Source organism: Carassius carassius, chromosome 30, assembly GCF_963082965.1.
Source record: "Carassius carassius chromosome 30, fCarCar2.1, whole genome shotgun sequence".
NCBI lineage: Eukaryota > Metazoa > Chordata > Actinopteri > Cypriniformes > Cyprinidae > Carassius > Carassius carassius.
In genome coordinates, this window is record NC_081784.1 from 260,946 (window position 1) to 286,302 (window position 25,357).

Sequence of the window (25,357 nt, forward strand, 5' to 3'; positions counted from 1 at the left end):
AACACAACCATTCCAATAAAGTACTTTGAACTGAAATAGAAATAAAGCGTGCAGCTCGGATCATTTGAGGATTTGATGAGATCTCAATGACTTGTGATTCGTTAGTCAGATGATTGTTAATGTGAGGTCTGCCCTCCGGAGCTGTTCGTTGTGTTAGACAGACAGTGTGTGTGTTAATGTGACGGAGCTGTGCTCCTGCTGCTTCATGACTCAGAGCGGGTAAAAGATACAGTAATTACAGCTTTCTGCAGACGTGACATTTTAAAGACTTAAGGAGAATCTGTGCTTCCTGTGAGGAGGAGGAAGCCCTCTTTATTTCCCAGCCTCTGACTTACAGAGACGCGGCTCTTCAAAGCTCAGAGTGTGTTCAGGAGAGACATATGAAAGCTTCTTCTGAGAGAAAAAGAAAATCCTCTCTCCTTCAAAAAAATAATTATATATATACACACTGTGTGTTGAGATGGAGCTGTCAATGTCAAACTGTCCTTCCCTACTCCACATACTTCAGCGTTCAACAAAGTGTTACTGTCCTTCAAGAACACCAAACCTTCACACACACACACACACACGCACACGCGCGCACACACACACACACACACACACACACACACACACACACACACACACACGTTTGTTTTTGTGTAAAGTGTGTTCATCCCATAGGTGTAATGGTTTTTATTCTGTACAAACTGTATATTCTATGGCCCTACACCAACCCTACACCTAACCCTAACCCTCACAGGAAACTTTATGCATTTTTACTTTCTCAAAAAAACTCATTCTGTATGATTTATAAGCGTTTTGGAAAATGGGGTCATGGGTTATGTCCTCATAAGTCACCCTCTCCTTGTAATACCTGTGTCATACCCATGACATTATACAGAGTTGTGTCCTGATATGATACACACACACACACACAGAGTAATAGTCCTGATGCTGGACACTTCCAGGAAGCTACAGCAAATCTAGTTTGTGCTTACAGAGCACACAACAAAATTCAATTTCTCAGAAACAGAACCACTTCTGTCAGAGAAACATTGCTCAAATCACACTACAAGCAGCAGACACCCCAAGCGTCCATCACAGAGTGAATCAGAGACTGTCCTCAAACGGGGAGGATGGAGAGAATCCAGGAAATATCTTGTGCTAGCTCGACCACACACAGCCAGACTAACACTACACTTTACAGAAGGTTCCTGAGTTTGGAGGAAGATGTGTGAATGTAATCACTTGGTTGAAAAATTTGAAAATTAGAAAAAGTGCATTGTACATTTACCATATTCACACTCAGTAAACATATTTTTTTAAAAAGGAGAAAAAAAATATTAGGAAAAGAGTGTAAAAATCTTATGGAAGCCCATTTTTCACTACTGAAAAAAAAAGGTAATTGAAACTTCTCATCTCAGTCGAGAGTTTACATCTTGCAGTTGTGACTTTTTATCTCAGAATTGCATGATATAAACTTGCACTTGCAAAAAGTCAGAATTGTGGGATATATAGTCACTATAACGGCGTGTTATAAAGTCAGAATTGCACGATTTTCTTGTGGGGTTTATATCACGCAATTCAGAGAAGAAAAAAAGTCTGAAATGTGGATAAAAAGTCCTTTTATTTCCCCCAATTACCCTTTTTTATTCTTCATTCATTCAGTGGAAACAGACTTCCATACTCTCTGGTTGGCAGGGATTAGGAACAAAATCAGGCAGGTGCTTGGCTTCGACAGCCTGCCGTCTGATCAACTTTATTTCTCCACAGCTGTGGATCCAGACAGGTGGATGTTTCCACACATATGGGCCGCTTGAGCAATAAACAACACTTTGTGCATATGCTGATCTGATGAAGCGCCTCCATCACGAACAGAAAGAGAGAGCCGTAGTTTAACAGATGGAGACTGAGACCGAGCGAGATGCGTTGTGTTCAGTCTTTCTTTCTCTGTTTGTTGTTCTGTGTGGCTTTGGCTTTTGAAGACGGCTGATCAGGAAGAGGTTTTTCTCCTGGGGCTTCACAAGCTGCTTTCTTATCGTAAAATAATCGAAGATAAACAACGTATAAAAAATGCCCTAAATGAAGAATACACACCAAACGAGTGCTTTCCTGATGTGTGAACATACAGATGGTTTGGTCGGAAATAAAGGAGACTGAGACGAGAGATGAAGTGTAATCGATAAAAATCAGATCATTCTCCACATCTTCATGTAACACTCCAAAATGAGATGTCACACATTATCCTAAGATAAAGCATTAGCCTCACACACACTGCGTGACGAGCACAGAAGATCGAATTATGAACCGAGTGTCATACGGCGAAACAGAGAGCCACAGAAGGACAGGAAGTGATAAAGGGTTTCTATGGAAACAGCCTTAAAGATGACCTGAGCAGATAAATGATGATAAACATCCATTACTCATACTGGCTTTCTCTCCTTTGATTACACAAATCTCAGTTCCTGTGACGTCAGACAATATGTGAGATTACAGGAATGATCTTGTTTCAGGTTGAGCTGCCACATTAAACAGATTAAGAGAGTTTAACACTGTTTACAGGCGTCATGTTGTGTGTTTTTCATTCACTTTTTCCCCCGAGGTCACTAATGCAAAACGAGCAGATGTCAGTTTTCTGGCGTTTCTCAGTAATTGCATCGATTCTACTTAAGGCAATAGTTCACCACAAAATGAATGTGCTGAAAATCATGAGATAAGTTTGTTTTTTCATCACATTTGTAGAAATGTAGCATTGCATCAGTGTCTCAGCAATGGGTGCTCTGCAGTGAATGGGTGCCGTCAGAATGAGAGTCTGATAAAAACATCAGAATAATCCACAGCACTCCAGTCCATCAGTGAACATCTGGAGAAGACAAAAGATGAAACACATCCAGCATTAAGATGATTTTAACTCAAACACATAGAGTCTATAATCCATAATAACACTTCCTCCAGTGAAAAAGTGTTCTGGTCTGAATCAGGAGAGAAATCTGCACAGATCAAGCAGCATTTAAACAGCTCTAAACTTTAATGTTTTTCCCTAATGGACTGGAGTGCTGTGGATTATTGTGATGTTTTTATCAGACTCTCATTCTGACGGCACCCATTCACTTTAGAGCATCCATTGATGAGACACTGAAGCAATGCTCCATTTCTACAAACCTGATGAATTCCATTTCTACGAACTCAGATGAGCAAATTTTCAGCACTTTTCCAGCATTTTTTGGGGAACTTTTCCTTGAAATCAAGAAATTATGTAACGAACTGTATGAAAAACGAGTCCCATCATCATGCACATGCAGAAGACACGAGACAATCGGAGGAAGCACAGGATAGTCACCAGAGGTTTACTAAAAACACATGTTCAATCTCCTGAAGGATCTCAAGCTCTCTAAAGACGTTCCGGACCTCGTCCCGCTCGATGCACTGCTGCTTGTTCATGTACTTCATGGCGTACATCTTCTCCGTGTCCCTCTTCTGCACGATGCACACCTGAAACACACACAGATGAACACACAATGAGAAAGACAGCACAAGCCACGCAAACGAGAACATATACATCAACACAGACCCACGTCCTATTAATAACACGCTTGCTTCGACCGGTACAGAATGTCACGGGTCAGAGGCGCCTCACGAGCTCAGAATCTGCATTAAAAGCCCATTAAACAATAATCAAGATGTGAGACAGAGATAAAGGTCAAAGGTCGGGCAGTAGGCCGGTCACATGGACTTGCTAATATATTATATCACTGCACATGCACGTAACTATACAGATATTTTCAGTTCCTTACTGTGGGATTTTACAGTGATTGATATTTATTTGTTTAATTCAGGAGCAAAACAGCGAGTCAATGATTCGTCCGTCCAACAAATTTGTTCAAAAAAACTGTTTTATTCAGGAACAAAACAAGCGAGTGGTTCAAAAGAACTGATTCATTTAGGAGCAAAAGTGAGCCATCGAATCATTCATTTAACTGATTCATTCAAAAGTACAGATTTTGTAAATGCTGCCAATATATTGTTGACTTAATGTCTATAATTTGTTTATTTTTCTATATTTATCACTTTTGTAATTTATAATTTAAATGGTTTGTCATTTATACAATTTATTTCATTATTATTTTGAGTACCTTTATTTTGAAGGATAGGTTCAAGTTTATGCGGATATGCGCAGATGCGAACTTCACATCAGATAGACCGGTAGTTCATGCAAGATAGCAGCAAGCAAAGACATGTATGCTCAGATTAAGATTTCTCGTCACAAAGGACTTGAACGTGCATAAAGAACTTAAAGAAGACTCAAAGACTATTTCCCTTTCTCGCAGCATGCAGCCAACGAGGTATTGTGTTTTATTTGTCTGTATTTTGTGTCTGTAAAATGTCATTACACCTGTTGCACGTGCTTTTGCGTATGCTTTCGTTTTGTGTCAAGCTGATATCATTTCTGTATTTTGTTGTCTATACGGTTTAGTTTTCACCGTGAATTTGGAGAAAGTCTTCAATTAAACCAGTAGCAAGAGAACCACTTGTGTCTGCGTATGCTTTGGAGGGAATTACAGTGAAAACTCGACTGTTCAACGGCACGAGTGAGCGAGCAGCGAGCCGATCACGCAGTATCCGCGTGCACCGCGTGGAGGGAGCGTCATCAAAGGATTAACAGATGAGCTGAAAATACTCGTGCGCGCGCGCGCACACACACACACACACGACACGTAAAGCCGCAAGAAGACGCACATAGTTACAAAGTTAAAAGGTCTGAGCTATAAAGAACTTGAGCACTTAAAGGTGGCTAAAGAATAATGTTTGCAAAGCTTGCTAAAAGATTTAACTGTGAATGAAAGCAATGTTACTGTAGTGTGTATAGTTATGTTTTGACTTATTTTCTCAAGTAATTTCATTGAAGCTTGCTATTTAAAGACTCATTTAAAGGTTCATTGAACTTTCTATATTTTACATTTTAAGAGTTTTTGTGAATAATTAAGAGAAGGTTATTTGCCATTGAATATCAAAGACTTTTAAGTGTTTTGAAGGGTTATATTCAAGTTGATATAAGTTGTTTTTGCACATTTTAATTTTCTGTGCAATTTTGTTATTTGAAAAGCATTACATTTGCTTTAGTTTTAAGTTTAAGAGTATTTACATTCAATTGACATTTACATTTGAGCAAGTTTTGAAGGTTAATTTAGATATTTTGTTACCTTTGCATATTTTCTACTTACAAATTTAAGTCAATTTAAAGTGATTCAAAATGACAGAGCCAAGTGAGCCCATAATTCAGGTAATGGACAGTGTTAGGGAGAGTGAAAATTCCCAAGAGCATTTTGAAGAAGTTCAAGTGCAAGGTGCTGAAGCACACCAAGAAGATGCACAGCTGTTAAGACGAAGTACAAGAAACAGAAATCAAACCGAGAAGGGTAGAGAAATGCAAGATGCAAAAATTAAGTCACTTCAACAAAGGTTTAAGAACATTTATGACAAATGGAGAGCACATGTTAAATCATCTAAGCGGACATTATCACAATCAACCGAGACTTTGCCTGATGACCTGCTTAATGATCTCATTGGTAATGTTCAAGGTCTTTCTGCAGATGTCAAACGAGTTTATGATGAACTCCGCGAAATCACAACTCCAGAACAAGACACAAGTCGAAGAGTGGATCTGTGTGTAGAGATTTCTAATTTTGTTGTGTTTAAAGCCTCAAGTCGATTGAATGGAAGGATTCTAGAAGAAGAACAAGACTGGCCGGAAGCAGGCTCTCTCTTCAATTCAAGTTCCTGTAAATCGAGTTCTGTCGCTTCCATCTTGAAAGGTGCCTCAGAACATTCAAGTAGATCTTCTGTAAAGCGTCAAGAAGCTGCTGCTGATGCTGCTGCAAGCCAAGCTGTTCTGAAAGTGTTACAAGAACAAAATAAAGAGCAATTGAAAATTCAGCTCCTAGAAGCAAAAGTTAAAAAGAAGATTAGTGATCAAGAGGCAGCGATCGTGAAGCGTCGTTTAGAGCGAGAAGCAGAAGATATAAATCGAAGACCACAAAGAGAGGAAGAGGAAGCAAAAATGAAAGCTCAACTGGAAGAAGAACATGTAGCTCTACAAAAGACTCTTGAGGAGAAACGGAGAAAGATTCAACATTTGGAAGTAGTAAAAAGTCTTAATGCAGCACGAGCAAGAATGCAATTGTATGATCAAGAGACGGCCATAGAAGAAGATCAAAAGGACTTCCTGAAAATGTCTTCCGTTCCACAAGCGGTAACCACCTCCTCAAATGAAAGTACAGCAGAGCTTGTGAAGGTTCTGGTAGGTGCTTTAAGTGCAAACAGAATTCCAGTTCCTGAACCATCAGTATTTAGTGGGGCTCCATTGAAATATAATGACTGGAAACTCTCATTTGAAACACTGATTGACCAGAAGAACATCCAAGACAAGGAGAAGATATACTATCTACGTAGATATGTAAGTGGACAAGCTAAGAAAGCACTTGATGGATATTTCCTACTTGGAACTCAATCTGCCTATACTGCTGCATGGGAGATTTTAGAAGAGCGATATGGAAACCCATTTACAATTGCAAAATCGTACAGAGACAAGCTCCTGACATGGCCAAAGATGGGAACTAGGGACAGCTTTGAACTTCGAGAGTTTGTTGATTTTCTCCGTAGTTGTGAGGCTGCCATGGTCCATATCAAAGCACTAGAAATCTTGAATGACTGTAATGAAAACAGGAAGATTCTTTCAAAGTTACCGGATTGGCTTACAGTGAGATGGAATCGGAAGGTTATCGAAATAGAAGAGGAAAGTAATCAGTTTCCTACTTTCAGTCAATTTGTTAAGTTTTTGACAAGAGAAGTGAAAATTGCCTGTAACCCTGTCACGTCACTACAAGCACTTAAACTAGGAGAGGTTGAAAAGCACAACTTTCCAAAACGTCAAAGCTTTGGAGCAAAAACACTGACCACGTGTTCCAATGAAAAGTCTGTCATAATATGCATTTTCTGCCAGAAGACTGGGCATACTTTGCACAAATGCAGGAAGCTCATGGACAAAGCAGTTTCAGACAGAATTAAGTTTGTTCAAGCTGAAAAGCTATGCTTTGGTTGTCTCAAGTCTGGACACTTCTCAAAGAACTGTAATAGTAGGAGTGTTTGCGACATGTGCCAAAAGATGCATCCAACCTGTCTGCACGATGAGCGAACTAAAGAAAAGCCAAAAACAAGAAAGGTACCAAGAAAGACCTACATCAATACAACATAAAGAAACAACAACAGCTGTTACTTCAAATAGAGTAATACTTGATGAAGCTAACGCACAAAGAGCAGCAATAATTCCGGTCTGGATTTCATCCATAACTCAACCAACACAAGAAGTTCTTGTATATGCTCTGTTGGATTCTCAAAGCGACACAACATTCATTTTAAGTGAAGTAGCTGAAGCATTGGAAGCAAGCAAAGAACAAGTTAAGCTGAAGCTCTCTACTATGGCATCAAAAACCACAGTGGTAAGCTCTCAAAGAATAAAGAACCTACAAGTCCGAGGCTTTCATTCCGGTAAAAGGATCTCTTTGCCATCAGTCTACACTCGAGAGTTTATTCCAGCCAACAGATCTCACATACCAACAAATGAAACCGCAAAAGCTTGGTCCCATCTAGAGCACCTTCAAGATGAGATATCACGTTTGCAGGATTGTGAAGTAGGTCTGCTCATTGGGTACAACTGCTCACAAGCCCTACTTCCAAGAGAAGTAGTTTCTGGTCAAGAACATCAGCCTTATGCACAGCGTACGGACCTTGGATGGAGCATTGTTGGTAATCGGAATCCCTATGTAGACTATGGTGACGCTATTGGAATCAGTCATCGCATTGTAGTAAGGAAAGTGATACCAGAAATGGAATCTTCTGTAAATCTCAAAACTGAATTACATTATGTGAGTCGAATAAAAGTTAAAGAAATTCCTCCTTCAGAGATATTAAAGGTTCTTGAATCCGACTTCTCAGAAAAAGCTGAAGAAAATGATCCTGTTCTCAAGAAGATCTCAAGTTCTTGTCAATTTTGAGAGAAAACATCACACAAAGGGACAATGGTCACTTCGAAATGCCATTACCATTCAAAAAAGAAAAACCAAAACTTCCAAATAACAAGACTTGTGCAGTACATCGTCTGAAATGTCTTGAAAAGAGATTAAAGAAAGATCAGAGTTACTATGAAGACTATGTAAAATTCATGGATGACATCATTTCACGTGGCGATGCAGAGAAGGTCCGTGAGAAAGAAATTGACAACAGTCCAGTTTGGTATATTCCACATCATGGAGTTTATCATCCACAGAAACCAGGGAAAATCTGTGTAGTGTTTGACTGTTCTGCCAAATTTCAGGACACATCCCTCAATGACCATCTGCTTACAGGTCCTGACCTGACCAATACATTGGTAGGTGTCTTATGCCGCTTTCGAAAAGGTTCCATCGCAGTCATGTGTGACATTGAAAGAATGTTCCACCAGTTTCAGGTGAAAAAGGAGGATCAAGATTACCTGCGATTTCTGTGGTGGGAGAATGGCAACCTGGAAATCACACCATCAATCTACAGAATGAAGGTCCACTTGTTTGGAGCTGCTTCGTCTCCTGGTTGTTCCAATTTTGGCCTGAAACATCTGGCAAAACAAGGGCACGGTCAATACAGTGAGGACACCATACGCTTCATTCAAAGAAATTTCTATGTAGACGATGGTCTGGCAAGTGTTCAAACTGAGAAGGAAGCTATCCAGCTTATCAAAGAATCAAGAGAACTTTGTTCTACTGGCAGGTTAAGACTCCACAAGTTTGTTTCTAACAGTGAGAATGTGATGGCAACCATCCCAGAAGAAGAACGTGCCACAATTAAAGATCTGGATATGGCTTTGAGTTTACCTCAAATGGAGCGAGCTCTTGGAGTAGAGTGGTGCATTACATCTGATTCATTCAAATTCAGAGTACAAGTAAAACCCAATCCACTAACAAGAAGAGGTGTGCTTTCTACCGTAGCCTCTATGTATGACCCTCTGGGGTTCATGGCACCATTTGTTCTTTTGGGGAAACAAATACTCCAGCAAATGTGCAGAGAGAAGGTCGGCTGGGATGAGGAAGTTCCAGAGAACTTAAGACCTCAGTGGGAGTCCTGGATTAGAGACTTACCAAATTTAGCTGAAATGGAAATCAAGAGAGGTTTCTTACCTTCAAATTTCGGCAAGGCCAAAATATTTGAGCTCCACCATTTTGCAGACGCAAGTGTCTCTGGATATGGTGAATGTACTTACCTGCGAGCAATTAATGAGTCTGACAACGTTCATTGCTGTTTGGTAATGGGAAAGTCAAGAGTTTCACCAACTAAAGTTACAACCATTCCGAGACTGGAACTCTCAGCAGCGGTTGTTGCAGTTCGAACCAGCAACATGCTTCGAAATGAACTAGAAATCCCAGCTCTAAAGGAGTTCTTTTGGACTGATTCTACAGTTGTTCTCAGCTACATAAACAATGAGGCCAGACGATTTCACGTGTTCGTAGCCAATCGCATACAGAGAATCAAGTCTAGCACAAAGCCTGAACAATGGGCTTATGTTGCCTCTGAGGACAATCCAGCAGATCATGCCTCTCGAGGTTTGACAGCAGAGCAACTTAAGACCTCGAATTGGTTCACAGGACCAAAGTTTCTTTGGAAAAGGGAATTACCTGACAGAGGATGCAAGGTGGGAGAAATTGAAGCAGATGATCCTGAACTTCGCAAGGCTCTTGTGTGTAACACCAAGGCAAAAGAGAGCAGATCGTTACTGGATCACCTACAGAAATTCTCTGATTGGTTAAGAGTAGTTAGGGCGGTTGCTAGACTGAAACGAAAAATCAAAGAGTTCAAAGGCGTGAAGCGAAGAACCAATGAAAGCACAACCCTAGAAGAAAGGAAAGAATCAGAATTTTTCATCATCAAGCTTGTTCAGAAAGAAGCATTCTCAGATGAGATAAGGAGTTTGAAGCAAAAGAAAGAAATTGCCAAGACCAAAAACAGTAGACTGTACAAGTTAAATCCATTCTTAGATGACGAAGGTATTCTAAGGGTCGGAGGACGACTAAGTCAAGCCACTTTACACCCACACATTAAGCATCCCGCAGTACTACCAAAGAAAAGCCACATGTCAGCACTACTTGTTAAGCACTTTCAAGAAAAGGTACAACATCAAGGCCGTGGAATGACATCAAACGAACTGAGAGCTAATGGATGGTGGATCCTGGGGTGCAGCAGTGTAGTCTCATCACACATCTTCAAATGTGTCAAGTGCAGAAAGTATAGAAGACCAGTTGAAGAACAAAAAATGGGTGACTTACCGCAAGATAGAATGGAGTCATCTCCACCGTTCACTTATGTCGGTATTGACTGCTTTGGTCCAATATATGTCAAAGAAGGAAGGAAGGAACTCAAAAGATATGGTCTTTTACTCACTTGTCTATGTTCAAGGGCAATACACATAGAGATGATTGATGACATGTCAACTGACTCATTTATCAACGCTTTAAGAGCATTCATTGCTATAAGAGGAAATGTTCGTCTACTGAGATGTGATCAAGGAACCAATTTTGTTGGAGCAAGGAGAGAGTTTGCAGAATTCATGAAAGGAATGGATCAAGAAAGAGTGAAGGCTCTAGGATGTGAATTTCTTATGAACCCCCCAGCAGCAAGTCATATGGGCGGTGTCTGGGAGAGGCAAATAAGAACCATAAGAAGTGTTCTTACTGCTATTCTTGACAAGTCAGCACAAAGGCTTGACAGTACCTCTTTAAGAACATTTCTGTATGAGGTTATGGCCATAGTTAACAGCAGACCACTCACCATTGAACATTTGAATGACCCATCCGGACCTGAACCTTTAACTCCGTACCATATCCTTACAATGAAACCCACAATCATTCTGCCCCCACCTGGAGAATTAACAAGAGAAGACCTGTATCTTCGAAAAAGGTGGCGCAGAGTACAGTATTTGGCTAATGAATTCTGGACTCGATGGAGAAAAGAATATCTTTTGAACTTGCAGCCAAGACAAAAGTGGAACAAGAACAGAAGGAACGTAAAGACCAATGACATTGTTCTCTTACAAGATGATCTGGCATCACGGAACAAATGGAAACTGGCCAGACAAAAAAGGGAAACCCATAACTAAAACTGTGTTCCTTGAAAGGCCTGTACATAAGGTTGTTACTTTGCTTGAAACAGATTAAGGGATATAATGTTTTCTTGAAGTTTTCTTTCTTCTTTATAGCCTAATTGGTTAACGAAAACAACTTTTTCATTGAAAAATGAATAACAGCATTTGTGTTTAGAGAAATCCCTCATTAAAGTTTGTGTGATTTGGTGGGAGTGTAAATGCTGCCAATATATTGTTGACTTAATGTCTATAATTTGTTTATTTTTCTATATTTATCACTTTTGTAATTTATAATTTAAATGGTTTGTCATTTATACAATTTATTTCATTATTATTTTGAGTACCTTTATTTTGAAGGATAGGTTCAAGTTTATGCGGACATGCGCAGATGCGAACTTCACATCAGATAGACCGGTAGTTCATGCAAGATAGCAGCAAGCAAAGACATGTATGCTCAGATTAAGATTTCTCGTCACAAAGGACTTGAACGTGCATAAAGAACTTAAAGAAGACTCAAAGACTATTTCCCTTTCTTGCAGCATGCAGCCAACGAGGTATTGTGTTTTATTTGTCTGTATTTTGTGTCTGTAAAATGTCATTACACCTGTTGCACGTGCTTTTGCGTATGCTTTCGTTTTGTGTCAAGCTGATATCATTTCTGTATTTTGTTGTCTATACGGTTTAGTTTTCACGGTGGATTTGGAGAAAGTCTTCAATTAAACCAGTAGCAAGAGAACCACTTGTGTCTGCGTATGCTTTGGAGGGAATTACAGATTTGTTTGGAGACAAAACAAGTGAGTCACCGAATCATCAGTTCAACTGATTCGTTCAAAAACACTGTTTTATTAGCCAACAAAAGAAGCTAGTCAATGATTCGTTCATTTAACAATTTAGTTCAAAAACTGATTTATTCAGAAATGAGACAAGGGAGAGGTTTAAAAGAACAGATTGGTTTAGGCGCAAAAGTGAGCCATCAAATCATTCATTTAACTGATTCATTCAAAAGTACAGATTTGTTCAGAGACAAAACAAGTGATTCATTGAATTATCAGTTCAACCGATTCGTTCAAAGCATGGATTCATTCTGTAACAAAACCACTGAATCAACGAATCACTCGTTCACGGACAAATCAAGATGATGAATCATTCATCCGATTCATTCTAAAACAAATCCATTCACGGAATGAAACGTGGTTCTAGAGTTTTTCGTCACTGTCTCTGTTAAAAACAGACCCGATATAGCCCAGCTATGAGTAACCCACTTCTAGCCAAAACAACCCTGAATTTGGTTTAATGTAGTTTTTGCCAAAATAACTTGGGAGATATTCCAGTAAGCAAAGTCTATAACTCTCCAGTAGCTTTCCCAAATCCCATCATTCTCAGGCAGTATCGACCTTATTGTCAATACTGACATTCTGCCAAAATTCAAGTCCAGTACAACCATTTTTTAGCCTATTCTTTTTCAAACCTGATGATGCTGAGAAATTTCTGGCAATAGCAAGCCTGACCCTGTTCATGACTATCTTTGTGATTTAATGCCATAATTACAGGCGCTTATAAAAAATGTCCCACATAAAACCACAAAGTAACATTGCGAGCAAGAAGCGATGCCAGGCAGCCAAGATCTCTAAACCAAAAAACTGGGATTAAACCAATCAGATCAGAGATAAACGAATCAGATTCATCATGTGATAATGTATCGGTCATGTTATGACACTTGGTTTTGCAGAGCGTCTTTACTTTTATATGTTTATATCCTGCAATCGACTGATGGAATGACTCTTATTTTACTGATATATTAACATATTCCACATGTCCTCATTCAGGTGAAATGAAAGGAGCCACAGTGTGTCCGCACTAGAAACAAGCAAGCAAAATAATCCAGTTGAAATGGCCTTCAATGCATCCAGTATAAATGTTGTTTTCCTGATCTTTAGAAAACACTCTAAAACCTTCCCTAACTGCATCTGCTTTCATCCAGCAGTGACTCACAGCAGACACCTCGAATACAAACCTGCCCGCGGGCGACGATAACTCAGACAAACAGCCCAAATATCACCCTCCCAGATGAGACTGATAACAGCATCCCCGACTAAGATCTAATCTTCCGTTCCACAAAAACATAAGCACATTAACCAGCAGAAACCAGAAAAACAAGACCTTATTCTGCTTTGACAACAAATCCATTTTCTTGCTGCTAAACAGCATTCTGTGAAAATATCTTCACCCTCAGATCATCCCAGATAAGGATGAGTTTCTTCATCAGGTTTGTAGAAATGTAGCATTGCATCAGTGTCTCATCAATGGATGCTCTGCAGTGAATGGGTGCCGTCAGAATGAGAGTCTGATAAAAACATCACAATAATCCACTGCACTCCAGTCCATCAGTGAACATCTGGAGCGAAAATAACCTCTTCATTAACAACAACATTGAAATAAGAGTGCATGCATTTTACATGCATCTGACTGATAGATCAACCATGATTTATCTGTCAATCAGATGCATTTAAAATCACTTTTTCTGTATGCGTGCACATGGGCAAATAAACAAGATAGTCTATGTATGATCAGATGATTTATTCATATCCAAAATGAGACGATGTGAACATTATGGAGCGCTAAACACTCTATAGCAGTGCATGTTTCATTCATACTCGAAGCCAGAGGGCGCTCTCACGCAGAAAGTCCAAAACGGCCTAGTAGAAGTAATAACTTATGACATACAGGAAATCCTTAATATGGAAAAATACTCTTTTTTTTTTTTTTTTTTTTTTTGTCCTACCGAAAATCCACCTTTGGTTATTATACCAAACTACACTTTAAATGTGATTATTGAACCATTCAAGTCCAGAAGACTCTGCTGCACACACATCCTCATGTTCTTTAGCCTGGTGATTTCCATTCATTGTATTCAGCTAACCAGGAAATATTTTGAAATAAGAGAAAGAATAAATGTGAATGGTATCTAATATTATTTATTTATTCATTTATTTATTTACTACCTTATTGGAATCAAAATTAGGATTTTTTTTTATCTAAAATTTTTCAGCAAACAAATTTGTTACTTTTACTTTAGTCATATTATTTTCAGGACTTTTACTTGGTTGAATATTAATAATGATTGTGCTTGAACACACACTAGACGATGTGGTAAAGGTCAGTCGTGGGCTGTGCTGAAAGGCCGTTTCCAGCTGTTCTGAGCTGATATTTCAGTCACCGCTCTGGGAAACATCATAACAATGCAGTCTGTCGTTCCACCTGCTCGCTGTGGTCAAAGACTGTGGAGCGAGCCGAGCTCTGACCGAGCCACACTGAAGCTGTGAGATAAAGCGGCACGCCAGGGAAAGAGCCAAACCGGAGAACATTTACAGTCCACAGATCATTTCACACTTATCATCATCTGTTTACGTGTTTAGAGAATCCCAGAGCAGATTCTTACGAGCGAGGAGCGTCCTGATGAGAAACAGCGTGTGAAATCCTGCTGACCAGAGGATCTCAGAGGAGTGTTATCATCAACCAAAACTAAAACCATACAAAAGCTCATTTTCATTACTTAAAATAAAATATGCATCAGCTGAAATTAGATGCAAAACTGAAAAAAGAACAGTAACTATATAAACATTTTTAAAATAAAACTAAAATTAAAATAATTTAGATTTCATTAAAAATGTTTTAAAACAATTAGATTATTAATTGTTAATTATTAAATTAATTATTAAAGAACTTAACTAGAAAAAAAATTAATAAAAACTATAGATATATTAAAAATATAATAGTGTCAAAAACACAATAAAAATAACTCAAATTAAATTCCAGAGATAGAGCTGTTAAAGAGGTCATGGCATGGATTTATTATTATTTTAATATGTTCCTTGAATACATTTGCAAAAATTATTATTGTTAACCCTAATTCTGGCCCTCTGTCAGTAAATGTTCACAACATTAACAAAATAATAGCATTTAATAAATGTTAAATAAAAGCTCGTTTTGTACTGAGGAGGTCGTTAAAATGTTTAAATGGTACAAAGAGCTTGAATATGCGATGCAAAAGATTTACAGACTTTAACCACTTTAAAGAAGATTTTATGTGAAAAATTCAACATCTTTGTCATTATGTTGTTCAAGAAGCAATTATAAATTCACTTCCATTCGACGCAATACCAAACTTCCTCCATTAAACACTGTATGTGATTTTATTATGACATCATAAAAAAGGTTAAGTGTGATGCTTGCGAATGCATGAAGCACATGAAGCAGCTCTTCAGAGAAGAGTTTTGATGCTTTTTTTATGAAATCTGCAGAGAAACGGGTGAGAAAAGACAAGGACAGAGGCACAAAGCATCTTCTCTCTCACCATCTCTCTCACTTCAAGTCAGCGTGTATGGAATGAAAAGCTATATTTCATAAGACGAAATCAAATTCAGTCGACACAAACGCTGAGCTGAAATGACACCCTATTAAATGATTCACTGCAGCCTCGGACAAAATCATCAAATTAAATGTGATCTGCTACCTTTCGTTTCGGATGACAGCATAAGTGCAGTTACTATGGTATTTTGGTGGAGACTATGGTTACCATGGTTACAATTTTTTGTCAGAATCCTAATGAGGAAAAACGACTTCTCTTTCTCAGACGCCGCTGTCGCTCCGTATAAAGCAACATCTAATTGTGAATATCTCAGTAGCTCCTCACCATCATTACTAGAACTGAATCTGCAAATCCAGGATAATATATAAACATGTGCATGATGGCTGTGATTCCATTCATAGTGCAGTCAGGTACTATTTGAACCCGCAAGAGATACATGAAAATGTCAAAAAAATCTAATAGTTTTTGCAAGGGAATAAAACTTTGCAAATGCTTTGAGACCCTCAAAATACACATATTTTGTCTCAACATTTTTTACAATTATGTATTAGGAGATTAGAGAGGTTTCGTGTTCGGGTCATTTTTGACCCGGATATGTATGGAGTCCCATAGGAGTCAAAAACAGTTTTGTAAAATGATCTATAAAGTCATAATAGTGTCAAAAAATATAGATATAGATATATATATATTTAGGCTTTTCCCCTTATCTCACACACTGAATTTTGTTGATAAACAAATATATATGTCTACTGACGAACCGTTGCAGCATGAAAAACTGCAACTGAAAGTGAAAATTGATGCAAGTAAAATGTATTTATTTTATTTGAAAACTTTTCAGAGTAATATTTGTGCTTTTGTTAGAAATAAAGATGTAAGTTTCATAAATTCTGACTATTTTTGAGCAATCATGAGTTTAAAATTCTAAGGAATTGAATCAAATTCCAATCATTCCAATGGAGTAAACACTGATAATTCTCAGATTATATGATGTTATAAATTTTAGACAATGATTTAAGATCAAATTTCTCATCAATACTGAAACAAATATATAGATATTTTGCATCATAGTTTTTCGTGTAGTTGTAAAATGTAAAATAATTTCCAACTTTTTACATAATAAAAAAATGCTGTAATAAAAGTAAAATCACATTCCCTCATTAATGAGAAGTTGCTGATCAGACACAATATGACTTTAGTTGAAAAGTATAATGTTCTGACTGTTTTATAAACTAACGATTCTTGGCAATGCTAAAATAATCTTCAGTTTGTGGTGAGGTCACATCTGCAGTAATGCAGCATTCTGCGCTCATAAAGCGTGTCAGGTATGAGGCGCAGGGTTTTATGAAAGGTTGCATAATGTGTTGGTCATGTTTGCAGAGTGTCTTCACTTTTTAAGCTTCTTCTATTCCCATGACTCTGATATATTTAGCCACTCAATCCATTGTTGTCACCAAGCACAAGTGTGTCCTGTTCAATCCACAGCAGAGCTCCAATCAAAAATGGTTGCTTTCTGGGTCACAGAACTGTGGAGCGAAGCAAGACGGCTTCAGGCCGAAGAGACACAGATCTAAGAGCAAAGAGCCGATCCGTCTGGTCACTATTCCAGGCTCACGCTCTTAAAATAACACAGCTTTACTGGAATCAGTGCTTCCAAGAGGAACCTTTAACATCCAGAAGCACTAAAGGCTCTTCAAATCCCACAGAGGATTTTCTATTTCCTGAAAAATGCTACTTAATGCTGTTGCATCGGACTAAAACTTACTGACTTCGCTCACATAGGGTTCTTTAAAAAAACACAAAAAAATGACTGGCCCACAAATGATTGTTTATAGATTTCTTGTTATGCTGTATTATCACAAAATCTTGGCTTTGACCTTTTTGTCAGCTTGTTTTCTTTCAATCAGTACAGGGTTTGTGTTTCTTTTAGGAACTGATTGATCGTAGGCCTCATTGATCTGAGCTCATGCGCCTCAGTTTTTGAGTGAACATGGCCAAAATCGTGGAATACAATCATAACAATGTGATTTATTACACGAAATTTGATTTTGGATAAATAAATCAAAGTAGGGCTGAACACTTTAATAAGAAAAAAGTTTGGTTTAACTTGAAGAAATTATGACAGAAGTACTTTACCAATGTACAGTAGAATGTGTCTATTTAACAATAATAAAAAATATAAACAATCATACACATTTTTTTTATTTATTTTAACAATAAATCTCTGTTGTGCATCCATTTGTTTGCCAAAAAAAATAATGATGCCTTCATTTAAATACCAAAAATAAATGTAAAATACACAGAATTTCAGAAAAACATTTTTTTTATATTATTGTGATTATTTTTTTTATATATATATAAATGGAGTGGTTTTATGGGTTCTATTTAGCCATGGGTTTTATGGGTAAATTACACGACTTTGTAATTTAAAACGAAAAAAAAGAATGTTTTGTTAAACTTTTATTAGACTGTTGTGCCACTCTATCCATTAAAAACAGAGTCCAGAAAAATAAAAAAATAAAAAACGCAATTAAGAAGAATTCGTATGGAAAAATTGAATAAAATGCATTTCATAATGCTTTTTTAATAAAAAACCGAGGAGCATGAGCTCATTGATGCGCTGCTTGAAACAAAACAAGTGGATAAAAAGATTAAATCCAGTATTTGGTGATAATACAGCATAACCGTGATTTATGAACATTTTTTTAAAGGCTGGTCATTTTTGACTGGAAAAACTGAATTAGGTGCAAGGGTTAAAATATACTTCAAACTTAGAAAAATCTTTATTTGTAAAATAATTCATTGAGGAACCTGAAAAGGCTATTCTACGGCATCACAGCAGAAACACACACACACACTCGCTCACATACACACACACACACACACACCGCGAGACCTGGAACCGGCCGAACATTAAAAATGAAAGGGCTGGAAACAGATGAGCAGAGAGAGAGGAAGACCAGATGAGACAAAGACAGAGAGAAGAACACTGAAGGCTTCATTAGCTCTTGAACACATTCATCTGAGAGAGAAGAGCTGCGGCCCACACACACACACACACACACACACACTGAAAAACAACCAAACAATTACAGAAAGCATTGTGGGCTGAAGGATTCATTCAGACGAGCTCATGTGACCGAGGAACTCAATTAATCACTAATGGTTTCATAAACACAGAAGAACGAGCGATCGAACATAACGAATATAACACAATTAATTAGAGTTTCATTTATGATCACATACACGCGTATCTCAAATGTAAGTGAGGGCAATGCTTTCAAGTCCTGCCAACAATTAAAAAAATCTAAATTTGTAAAAAAGATTATTGCAGCATATTTTACAATAAAACACTTCATCAATTTGTCTTTAAAATTTCATATCTAATTCAGTGTCACTTGTTGTTTTCTTTTATTTATTTTTCTGTAATTATTTGTGACATTTCTGAATTGGAAATGGTGTCTATACATTCATTCATTTATACCAAAAGTAAAAAATATATATACAAAATAAAAAAAAGTTATTAATCAAGGGCACATTAAACTGATCAAAAGTGACAGTAAATTTATAATGTACCAAAATATTTCTATTTCAAATAAAATCTGTTCTTTTGAACTTTCTTTTCATTTGTGAATCCTGAAAAAATCAAATCTATCACAGTTATTTAAGTGTTCAACACTGATAATAATCAGAAATGTTTCTTGAGCAGTAAATCATCATATTTTCATGATTTCTGAAGATCATGTGACACTGAAGACTGGAGGAATGATGCTGAAAATACAGCGGAGCATCACAGAAATACATTACACTTTAACACAGATTCACACAGAAAACAGATGATTTACATTAGAATAATATTTCACACATTTTACTGTATTTGTGATTAAAAAAAATCAGTTTTGGTGAAGCAGAAGAGGCTTATTTTACAAATATTAAAAAGACTTGCCAATCCCATTTTTATTATTTGTCTACAATAGAAACAACTAATTATGACTTAAAAACATCAGTGATATCTTATAAACTGTGATGCTTCTGAAAATGTTTGAGTATTGACCTGGAAATAGTTGTTTGATGATACACAGAAAGTTTTGAAGATCATTTTTGGCTGAACTATCACTTTAACGCACTATTTACCACAACTTCTGTTCTCCGACTCGTTAGCTCTCGTTCTAATGAGTCTTGATTTGTTGTGTCCTAGTTGCATTTTTTACAAACGAATGTAAGATTGTGAAAGTGTGTTTCATTAAAGCTCATAATCACCACGTCTTCCATACTTTTCACCAGTTTTCATGCCTGCTTTTTCATTTCTATTAAAATCTCATTCTACTTTATATGACATGATGTAGAGTCATGCAGGAATAACTGGTCAAATTTGGTTTAAAATGTAAGTTACTTAATATTTACCTGTAAAACTGCAGTCATATAGATATGTACATGTTGTATTTTTTTTCCTTCACTGGTTGTTATTATCAATAAATAAATTTCTCCTTAATATTACTGTTGCTTGTGTTGTTACTGTAATTATTCCGCATGCGTTAAGCAATCTGAATTTCCAACCTATTTTGGGTTCATTTTCATAAAATATAGTAATAAATAAAATATATGTAAAATAATTAAAATATATTTGAGTTAAAAACAGCATGTTGGATCAAACACTTAACCCAAAAACAAATCATTAAAATATATCTTAATTTCTAATTAATATATTTTTATTTATTTAATTTGCATTGAAAAGTAAAACACAATATAGGAATTAAAAAAGAAAAAGAAAAAAAAGACAAAACACACAATACAAAATTTCTAAAACTGTAATTAAAATTTTAAATGGTAATGGAAAATATAAAAATAAAAATGTATAACTTGATACCAAAATAACTAAAGCTTTAAAACATCTCAATGCACTAATATAACACGGTCTAGATCAGAGAAGCCAAAACATTTGAATATGAAGGGACAAAACTCAAACTTGATTCAGAGTTGTGGGACAAAAGTGTATGATGCATTATATCCAACTATATATCTTAAATATTTTATTTTATATTTTATAAAAAATAAAAAAATAAAATTTTTTTTTTACATTTTTATACATTTAAATAAAATAAAATTGGATATAATGCAGCATTTAGTTTTGGGCCATGGTCTTCAATCAAGTTTGGTTTTTGGCCCTTCATATGAAAAACTTTGGGGGCTCAAATTTAACTTCTAGTTGCTAGGCAACCAAGCATCCCATTAATCCTCAAATTGCACAAAATGCAATTAGCCACCTACCCTTCATGCATATAAGGTCTGCAGAGTTTTCACCATGGGAATATAAAGTTTTAGGCGTTCAAACAGTTACAGAAATAATAACAGAAGCAATGGGAAGTTAATCGGATAAAACGCTATTGAATTAAATGCACAATATGTTACGTGTCACGCTCTGAACGTATCTGGAAAAGCAGTTTTGAAGCACATGCGAGCGATCCTGCCGTTCTCTCAGATTAATGATGTTTCGAGGCTTTTCCCGGCGTCGCTACAAGTGTGTAATATAATATATTCAGTCCTCCTGCACAAATACTGACAGCTAAACAGCACAGAGACGAACTAAAGCATGTGCTCATCCTCGTTCAGCTCTGCTGTTCTGATCGAGCAGGTGTGTAAAGAGTTTCTCATGTTCTTATGGGTACCGCGATGATGAAGATGTGACGTGATTTACTGCAGAAGAGGATCACTTCAAGTGCTGTTACCTTTTGAAACTGCATCTCCTCAGTTACAGATATTTTAAACAATTATATTTGTAATTTTTTTTATATTTTTATGTTTTACATTTCACTGCAAAAATTACAATAATTGAAATAAACAAAATTGTAAAGATTTTTTTTTTTTACAATATTTAAAATTCCCTTATATTGTTTTTTTTACATTTCACTAAAAAGTAAATAATTTCTTTAAATATTTTGTAAAAATCGCTATTTTTTTTTTTTACAAAAAAAAAAAAAAAATGTTGAAATAAAAATATTATATCCACATTATTTCCTATTTTTTCCTTGCTCCTATGATATTGCATGGCTGGCCGAATCAAAGGTCATCACAAGCCAGCTTTTGTTGTGTCTCTGCACTATAGAGTTAATTCTTTTGACTGTACATTTTAAATAAAGCCACAGATCGTTTCAGAAACACTTGTAAAGAGTTTTAAGACACAGACCGGTGAACCTCCTCAAATACAGCCAGACAAACATGAGCGATTATTAAAGCTCCAGACGAGACACACAGCAGAAGTTCTCCTCGCCGTCTGTCACACAGAGGATGAGTCTTAAATTAATTACCTGCTTTGGTTCAGATTAATGGAAAAATTCAATTGTAATTACTTAAGGCCTACTTAAATCTCAGCCGGCCTGGTTTCAGATAACAGGAGCGCAGGGTAATTAGAGCGGCTGAATCACCCAGGGTTGATTTCAATCTCTTACTGTACTTACATGTGCCACAGCAATCTTTCATCATATGTTTATTCATCTATTTGTACAAGCTCCACTCGTTCTGGAGGAACTCTTCTTTTACAGTAAGTACACGACTGGTGGCCTCACCTTCCCGAAGCTCCCTTTCCCGATGGCCCGCAGAATCTGGAAGTGATCGAAGTTCACTAGAAAACAGAATAAGGGAAAGAGTCAATTGTAAATATATATATATATACACAGTACAGACCAAAAGTTTGGAAACATTACTATGTTTAATGTTTTTGAAAGAAGTTTCTTCTGCTCATCAAGCCTGCATTTATTTGATCAAAAATACAGAAAAAACTGTAATATTGTGAAATATTATTACAATTTAAAATAATTGTTTTTAAATGTATTCTACTTTAAATGATCATTTATTTCTGTGATGCAAAGCTGAATTTTTAGGATCATTATCACATGATCCTTTAGAAATCATTCTAATATGATGATTCATTATCAAAGTTGGAAACAGTTCTGCTGCTTAATATTTGTTCAGAACATGTGATACTTTTTTAGGATGCTTTGATGAATAAAAAGAAAAAAAAAAGAAGCTGTGTTTTTAAAATATAAATATTTTGTAATAACAATATACACTACTGGTCAGTATTTTTTTTTCTTTCTTTTTTTTAAATAAAATCAATACTTTTATTCAGCAAGGATGTGTTAAATTGATAAAAAGTGATAGTAAAGAAAATATATTATTAGAAATGTTTTTTTTATTTTGAATAAATGCAGTTCTTTTTAATCTTTTATTGATCAAATATATGAGACAGCAGAACTGTTTCCAACACTCATAATAAATCAGAATATTAGAATGATTTCTAAATGATCATGTGATCGACTGATGTTACATGTGACACTGAAGCTGGAGGAATGATGCTGAAAATTCAGCTTTGCATCACAGGAATAAATTATTTTTTTAAAGTATATTCAAATAGAAAACTATTATTTTAAGATGTAATAATATTTCACAATATTACAGTTTTTTCTGTATTTTTGATCAAATAAATGCAGGCTTGATGAGCAGAAGAAACTTCTTTCAAAAACATTAAAAATAGTAATGTTTCCAAACTTTTGGTCTGTACTGGATATATTCCTCAAGTTTAAAAAAAATCAAGTAATGAAAATGTTTTATAATGGTTTTATTTTTCTTTCAGTTTTTAGTTAAATATAGCAAGATGTAAATTCAAAAATGCGAGAAGAATTATTTTGAATTCTGAGTTTCTATCTCACAGTTCTGACGTTAGAAGTTCACTGTAACACAGTTTGGACTAAAAAAAAATCTAAAGATTAAACATTTTAGTTCACAAACAACAAAACTCAGAATTGTGAGATAAAAAGATGCAAGTACCTTCCTCTGATCAGACTGTGAACATCGAGACATTATATTTAATAAATGAATGTATTCCCTGGAAATCAAACCCATGATCTACGGTTTGAGCTATATTTAAAGTCCCAAACTGGACTAAAACTGCAAAATCAGCAGCCGTTAAAAAAATCCGGTGTTTTCTCTGGTCTGTGAGCTTCAGAAACACACTTCACACAGCGGCGCATTAGAAATAAACACAGTTTGTGTCAGAAGAAGAGCTCATAGAGCTGCTGTGTTTGTTCGTCTCAATGCTTCACAACAGAAAAACTCCAGCGTGTGTGTAGTCATGAGAAAACAGAGCGCATCGATTCAACCTTTATCATCAGAGACCAGCAGAAAACACTCAGACGACGGCATGTTATTATCCTCACACTGCAACAACATATTACCTCTCGTTTTATGAGAAAAATTTAATGTTTTGCTGAAAATAATATGCCAATGAGGTCTGAAAATATTCTCGTTTTCCTTTTTATTTTTCTGACCCCATTGGCAGATATTTGTTCATTACAATTAATCATTTTAATCAGAAACTTCAGAAAACAAGTCATTTTGCATCTCAAATTAATAAATCTTGTGAAGCTAAACGAAGAGTTTATATTTCAAATATTCATGCATCATATATCAGAGCTCATGGGTTTTGATCTCATTAGATAGGTATTTAGTGATTTGCTGAGGTATTTGTGCTCCAAAAGCCTTATTTTCCATTTGAAAGCTTGTGTGTTGAAGCAGACTGAAGCTTCCTTCCACTAAAGCTTTCTGCTGTGCTTTTAACCACAGTGAACCCGTTACACACACACACACACACACACACTGACAGAAACACACACTCGTGAAGACTCCCAGCATCTCTTAAGAATCTCATTCTGTGGTCGCTTCTTGAAGCCTGATCCCATACAAGTCAAGCACATGTATTTCTACAGCGCTGCGTACGATACAGAGCATTTCAGAGCAAAATCTTGAATTTATTACAGCAAACTTTATCTCAATAACAACAACGCTACATTAAGACAAGTGTCTTATATTACATTACATATTATTTTCATGTTATGTTTAAACATGCTTATCTAATTAAATATGCGCTCGTTTGCATATATTTCCAGAACATAAATCTGATCACTGGATAAATCTAGGTTCATAATTCTTTGGTGACATATTAAACGTCTTGCATTCTGGATTTCTCTTTTTAATCAATCCATAAATCAGAAAATACTGTCAACAGACAGAAAACAAACTTTTCTTTCCACTTGTCTGAATTGACCAACATTGGTTTTGCTTTTAGTGTCTTGCCTTAAACTTGCAGACTAGGATCTCACAAATCAGTTCTGAAAACAAAAGAAATCTTGGATTATAACTAGAATTCAATCAATAATTATATGCAACTTTAATGTCATGCAAAATATATGCAACTTATTTTCCCAATATGTGCACATGCTGTTCAGAATCAGGTTGATGTTCCCTTAGTAGTGAGCTGCACCTGATGGAAAATGGTTTTGTTCTTGGCATCGAAATGCTCATGAACCAGAGTCTGTGGGCAAGTCTGCTCTCGCTTTAATACACTTAGAGAAAGACAGAATAAAACAGCAGTTGTTGAGATGACTAACAGTTAGCCGTTTGTTTGCTGGAACAGCGTGTGAACTCTCGTATTCCCAGAATGCAATAGAGCCAGACAAACCCGTCACTTTGTGAGCTCTGATTCGACTATTACAGAGCTCCAAACGTCACGTGATATTAAACACACAACCGACTCTTCTGTCTCTTACATATTCCAAACTCTTTTCCCTAACGAGTCTTTAAATTACAGGAGGCTCTTTGGAGAAGTTCCACTCAAGTTCGAATGCTCCATAGTTGAAGAGCGAGTAGAACAATCTCATCTCATTGAAGCCAGCTTTTGAAAATGCATTCACAGATTGAATCCTTCGCTCGCTGCTCACAGTTTAGCAGCAGTTACTCCCATAATTCACACAAAGCTCGATGGAGAAAGCTGAAGGCCTCGCAGGCGTTCA

General features: G+C 36.4%; 1 protein-coding gene across 1 annotated transcript in view; it reads right to left on the reverse strand.

The window, feature by feature from the left end:
- LOC132110366 (serine/threonine-protein kinase 32C-like) overlaps nucleotides 1–25,357 on the reverse strand; it is a 55,682-nt gene that overhangs the window by 13,894 nt on the left and 16,431 nt on the right. Inside the window, exons 2-3 of the mRNA XM_059516914.1 lie at nucleotides 22,076–22,131; nucleotides 3,323–3,474 (exon numbers count right to left, since the gene is read on the reverse strand). Of these exons, the coding sequence (XP_059372897.1) occupies nucleotides 3,323–3,474; nucleotides 22,076–22,131 (208 nt within the window). The remainder of the gene's footprint in view (nucleotides 1–3,322; nucleotides 3,475–22,075; nucleotides 22,132–25,357) is intronic.